Source organism: Triticum dicoccoides, chromosome 1B, assembly GCF_002162155.2.
Source record: "Triticum dicoccoides isolate Atlit2015 ecotype Zavitan chromosome 1B, WEW_v2.0, whole genome shotgun sequence".
NCBI lineage: Eukaryota > Viridiplantae > Streptophyta > Magnoliopsida > Poales > Poaceae > Triticum > Triticum dicoccoides.
This window is the reverse complement of record NC_041381.1, coordinates 311524130-311530364: the sequence shown is the minus strand read 5'-3', so window position 1 is coordinate 311530364 and position 6235 is coordinate 311524130. Positions and strand designations below refer to the sequence as shown.

The 6235-nt window shown below is 44.1% G+C and overlaps 1 protein-coding gene across 1 annotated transcript in view; it reads right to left on the bottom strand.

The window, feature by feature from the left end:
- LOC119332370 (3-ketoacyl-CoA thiolase 2, peroxisomal-like) overlaps positions 1–1907 on the bottom strand; it is a 4025-nt gene extending 2118 nt beyond the window's left edge. Inside the window, exons 1-7 of the mRNA XM_037605560.1 lie at positions 1594–1907; positions 1419–1495; positions 808–892; positions 584–710; positions 400–498; positions 254–321; positions 42–149 (exon numbers count right to left, since the gene is read on the bottom strand). Of these exons, the coding sequence (XP_037461457.1) occupies positions 42–149; positions 254–321; positions 400–498; positions 584–710; positions 808–892; positions 1419–1495; positions 1594–1680 (651 nt within the window). The 5' untranslated portion in view covers positions 1681–1907. The remainder of the gene's footprint in view (positions 1–41; positions 150–253; positions 322–399; positions 499–583; positions 711–807; positions 893–1418; positions 1496–1593) is intronic.
- Between the last annotated feature and the right edge of the window lie 4328 nt (positions 1908–6235).

Below are 6235 nucleotides of genomic sequence, written 5' to 3'. Positions count from 1 at the left end.
ACACACAAGTGCCATAAAGTAAGGACAATCAGCCAACTTACAGCAGCTTGATCTTGCTCCATGCGTGTTATGCCAAATTGCTGTGCAACATTCTCAGAGGTAAGGCCCATTGGGAGAAGGCAATCACGTGCTTGAGCAAATAGCTCAACCTAAAATAGTTGGAGATCCCAACCCAACATTTTATCAGCTGTAACATCTTTACAGATGCATCCAAAGACGATAGTCTTGCGTGAAACCGACCCATTTGACTTACTTTGGGATTCACTTTCCCAATAAGATCAACTTTGTTCACTGTCATGGACTCTACGCCAGCAGCAATACCTTTTGAAAGGAGCGAACAAATTAAGATCACCAACGAAGTCAAACAAACTACATAAATCAGTTTTCAGTAAACCATACCGATATCATACATCCCTGCTTTTATAGCAGCAGCAACATCTGCGACTGCCTGAAGCCCAGAAGAGCACTGCCGGTTTACAGTCTTCAGAGGAACCGTGTCTACAGCACATGAAACGAGTTAATCAAAGGTGGGGATAATCATGTCCAATATTAAAGGAAAATGTGATGAAGATGGTGAAATTACCAGGGAAACCCGCATACAACGCGGCCATCCTGCATTCTATTGCCCTTTGGGACCCAGGAGCTAAAACAGTACCAACAACAATGTCGCCAACTTCGCTCGGATTTAACTTTGTTTTATCCACCAAAGCCTGAAATTGGGAGCGGAAAGGATGATGAGACAAGAGCAACTACTTCACTAAATTGTTGTTTTGGTTGCAACAAGGAAACAAGATAACAAACAGAAACCTTGAATACAGGCACTAGGAGGTCCTCAGGGAGTGTATCCTTGAAACTACCTCTCTTGGCCTTGCAGATTGCTGTCCTATAGGCACTGAAGACATGAAAGGTAGATACGTCATGCATGTTTTATGTTTGACCTCTGTTTACGAGAATTGGCTAAGAAAAAGGAAAATTATTGAAATATTACAATTATGAACCTAGTGCGAAAAGACAGTGCTAGTTCTGTTGCAGTTCATACATATATACTTCCTATCCAATTCGTATATCTGTAATGCTAAAAGTTACTCCGAAGATCTTTATGATCTGTATCATTCTCCGGCGCAGTAGACATGCAACTCAGACAGTTCACAAGGACCAAATCTGGCACGACCTTAGCAAACACAAAAGCCAAGAAACTAAGTTGGCATTAATCCATTGTTGCATGCTTCCACAGTTTGCAGTACCGTCGTGATCACCAAAGTACACTTGGCACTGTATCTTTCTTTGGCCAACGGCCAGACCGAAAAGCTAAGCATGAATTCCGGCACCACTGGCAACCAGAGCCTAACTAGCAGCTGACGATCCAACAAACAGTAGCGGACGAAGCGACAGGAGAAGGAGCGGCAGACATGACTTACGCGACGATGACGACGTCGTCGGCGAAGCAGGGACCCCGGTGGTACGCGGCGCTCTCCCCCGCGGCGCACGCGCTGGCCTGCGACACCAAGTAAAGAAACGGCAAGATCGTCACAGATCTGGAACCGAGACGCCGGCACGGCGGCGAAGAGGAGATGAGAGGGAGAAGGATCTCACGGAGATGGCGGAGGCGGCAGGGCTGGCGCCGGCCGCGGGCTCCAGGTGCCGCAGCAGGATCCTCTGCCTGTCGAGCGCCTTCTCCATTGCTGGCTGCTGTCTCAACCTTGCCTCCTTTCTTCCTTCTCCCCTGCCTCTCGGCGTCCTCCCTGTCTCGGGAGGAATTGGTGGTTAATGGTGAGAATGGTTGGTTAGTCGGTAGTCTGCTGCGCGCGCCGGGTGGCGACGGACGGGGCGTGTGGTATTTCTAGTCAGGTAAAGGAGCCCCTGAAAAAAAAGTAGAGGAAGAGGAGGGGGAATTTCGGAGGAGCTCACTGCGACTTTGGTGGGGTGGAGAGGTCGGGGGTGTGAAAACTATGGACGACTTTGCAAGACTCGACTCGCCGGTCCCGGGTGGTCGTTGATCGTGGTCGTGGGAGGCGACGCGAGGGGCATAGTTGTTGGGTTGGTTTTCCTCCCACGCGGTGCACGGGATGCCGGGGCAAGACAAATGCTGCCCGGCGTGCCTTCCACAGACGGCGACAGGCTGCCGCGCCGGAGCAGGCCTCCACGAATTTCGCGCCCATTTAGAGCATCTCTAAATACATTTAGGCGGCCTGTAAAATAAAAATAGGGTACTGTTGACACCAGATTTTGGCACGGTAGATAACTTATTTAAGGTGGCCTCAAATGGAGAAGTGGTCTTCATGAAAGAGTTCCATATTGTCGATATGAACATCTTTGAAGTTTGGGTCATCGTAGTCCGATTTTATCTCGAAGGCCAAAACTATGCTCAAAGTACTAAGATCTTATATTCAGAGTACAGTTTCGCTGATTAAGCCCCCAAGACGACCTCAAATGGAAAAATTATCTACATGGATTGTCTTCGTCTCGTCGAAACGATCGATTTTGATATAAAAATCGTTCCAATCCGAGTTCGTATGCAAAAGTTAGAGCCATCGGAATACAGCCCTCTCAGGAGGCAAAAACTGGCGCGCCCCACCAGACACCCTGTCTAATGGGTAGCGCGAGGGATAGCCTATTTTGCGCAACCAATTTGACCCTTAAGATGACCTTTGATCAAAAAATGTTCAACATAAAAGTTGTTCGTCTCGTCGAAACGGTCAAGATTGCTTTTGGGCTCGTTTCCATCCGAGATCGTTTACCACCACAAAAAAGACCCGCAAGGTGCAGCCAGTTTAAACCGAACAGTTTTGGAAAGTTCGGACAAAACCAATCCGAATTTGACTAGGGTTTTGAACGTGAATCCAAGCCTTTTCCTTGCACGGGAAGTCCAGTCGCCTCTTATATGCCTAAGGGGTGACGGCCGATTGAACAACACACAATCGATCAATCAATCTACCACTTTTTATCTTTTATCTTTTCTCCTTAACCCTAGTTCTTTTTCTTCCTCGTTCTTCGTTCGTTCTTCTTTATTGCAGGGCGGCGAACCTCGAGGCCCTAGGGGCGATCAGGTCGACCTAGGGCATCCCATAGCCGCCGCGCGCCCTGACGGGGTCCCTCCCGGGCGTGTGGGGTTTTGGGTCCTCAAAAGCACCCGCCGGATTGCCTGTGTACCGCGCTTCCGGACGGGTCTCCTTCGACGTGAGCTGCGGTGTATCACCCTCGGCGTTGGAGGTACACGGTGACGCGTTCGTGTGCGAACACACTTTTTGGCGACTGCGCTGGCGACGAAGCTTTAAACGGTCTCCAGCCCGTTCTTGCTACGAAGAGATCGTCATCAAGTTGCTGCAATCTACAAAGGTAATATTAATACCCAATTCCCCTTTGTAGATGCAAATAATCCATATGTTGTTGCTGGATCACCTACTGAGCATAATGTATCGGCTAGCCCTAGTTTTATCAATCATGCATCTAATTATGTGTAAGGGCCGATGCAAAACAATCTTCATGTTTCAAATTCTTATAAATTTAGCAACATGCAACATATGTATCCCAACTCCCATGCATCGGCAACCCTACAAATTCATATGCCGATGAGCAACATGATGAGTTCGATTAATCAATTTGAAACACCCCAAGTTAGAATTTCCAATGCCATACAAGAAAGTGTTTCACCCTTTTATTCATCGGCAGCTAATGTGCAATATAGTAATCCAACCATGCCGATGGATGAGAGAATTGACCATGCTACTAATGGCTATTTGGCCAGTTACTCTCAACCGTCATATGCTACACCTCATGTTAGTAATTCTTCGGCACCATACACAACTGTAGATGCTCATAACTCGGCTTCATACCTTCCTGGTTATAGCCGAATGAATGTAAATTTTACAGGAGCGGTTGTGCCCAACATTGTAGAAGATGAGGTAGTGGTGGCTGCATTGAAGAGTTTAGTCCAAAATAAGAGAATTAGTGCTCTTTGCCTTGAACAACATGAAAATGGGCTATTTCCTGATTATGCCGCAATAAAAGATAGAGTTTTGCAAGAAGATGAATCTTTGCCAATTGATAAAATTGGCGAGCAAAAGTATGGTCTTACAACACTGCATATGCCTTCACCTAGTACTACATCATATTATACACCCCCTACACAATTACAAAATTTCGGCAACACCCGTGTGTCATTGCCGAAAGAATCTAAAATCATTGGGGGGCAATCATATCCGGAGTGGGCTGAAATTGAGAAAAAGCTTAAAGCTAATTTTGCCGCTCGCCGTCAGAAAAAAATAGAAAAAGAATTGGCTCAGATAAAAGAAGCATTGCCAATTGGTACTATCAATGAAAAGAAGGATGATTCGGAACATGAAAGTGCTTCGGTTGAAAAAGCCGAATCAAGTAGTATATATTCTGAATCCATCAAATCCAACGAGGCAAGCATTATTGAGAAAGGGCATGGCAAGCATAGGAAAACAATGGTGCTTGATTTTTCTGAAGTTAATGGAACCTACTTCCTGCCCTATGAGTTCCGTGCCGTAGAAATTAACAAGCTTCAAGGACAAAAATAAGTAGCCGAACAAAGTTCGGCCGACAAAAATCTTTAAAGCAATGATGCACGGATTCAAGAAAAAGATGATGACAAGGTGTTGGGGAGTCATCCAAAGACGGAGCAAGATGTTCTTCAAATGGCACCACTATCATGCTCTCCCAACATATTTGAAGAGGTATGCATAGCGAGTAATTTACCTATTTTCACATTTGGTCGCAACTTCATTATTGATGCATCTATAAGAAATATTCTCATAAGTAATTTTGAAAGATCAATGAGGAAGGGTAATTTACTTGTTAGCAGTAAAATTGTTATGGAACATATCGGTCAACCCATTGCACCATTTATAAAGACCGATAATGACTTCTTGTTACAGCCAAAGCTTTTCCTGTTGCTTTCTCTAAAGTTCATATCTAGTTGGGTAGCTTTGCTTATTTCTTACTTGGCTTACACTTGGTCTCAGCTGAGACATATATGTTCTAGATATCTTCGTTTCAGAAATTTAAATCCAAGTTTAAATTCTATTGAGAAAACCGATGCTAATATAATATCATATCCAAAGACATCGGAGATAGAGTGGAAAACACAATGCATAGCCGAATGGGGAGATTCCAAATCTGAACCATTCGTTTGCTTATCTCCAAAGCCGTTCAAACAGCAAGATCGGCTAGGAAACAAGAAGTATACTTTCAATTCAAGCATGTGTGATAAAATATTTGATTTATTGCTGAAAAATAATTACATTACAATTCTTGATCACCATGTTAAGCCATCAATCCAAGGACGAATGTATTGTAAGTTGCATGATTCGTCCAAGCATAATTTTGCGGATTGCAACATGTTTCGTCAAATAGTTAAATCGGTCATTGAAAAAGGACGATTGAAGTTTGTTGAAATAACAAGAGATGACCAGTCTATTCCGATTGGTCCCGATGGCAAAAAGTTTTTACATCGGCTGCTTCAAGCCGATCCATTTAAAAAGAATGTAAAAGCTGCAGGTGATGGGATCAAGCTTTCAAGTAAAGAAGTTGTTGAAGAGCATAACAAGCATAATCTTGAGGGCGGGAGTTCCATCGAAGCTACAATGGAGACGCCAAGGACTGGGGGCAGCAAGCAAATCTAATGATCGATGAAAGCAAACCAAAAGAAAACAAAGGCCGACGTAAGCACAAAGGTAAAAAGCCGAAAGTCACTTTCGCACAACTATTGGAAAAATATCAAAAGAAGAGTGAAGAGAAGAATGATTATCGACCAAATCATGCAAAGAAACCAAGATCACCCCCAAGGTGCAAATATGAGGATTGGTATTGGCAAAGTGATAATTTTAATGCAACATATTCACATCCTTATTTTGGGTCGTCAATGCCAATGCCGTGGATGCCTCCCTATGCTCATATAGATACATATACATCATGGGACAGGTATGATACAAGGGCACATTCTACATCTTATTCTAGACCATCTCACCAATACTATGCAGCTCAAAGAAGATCAACATTTGAACAATCACGCGTCAAAGACCGTTTCAATCATAAGGAATCGGTCCAGAGCTCAAGGAAGAAGAAAGAGGTGGTCAAGCAGGTTTACCGCATTAAAAGAGATGGTCGTAAGAGTGCAATTTCAGATTTGATCTCAAATGAAAAAGAGCCAATTAAAGTGTTGACATTGGCTACTAAAGGCAATGAGACAAAACAATCAATTGATAAAAATCAG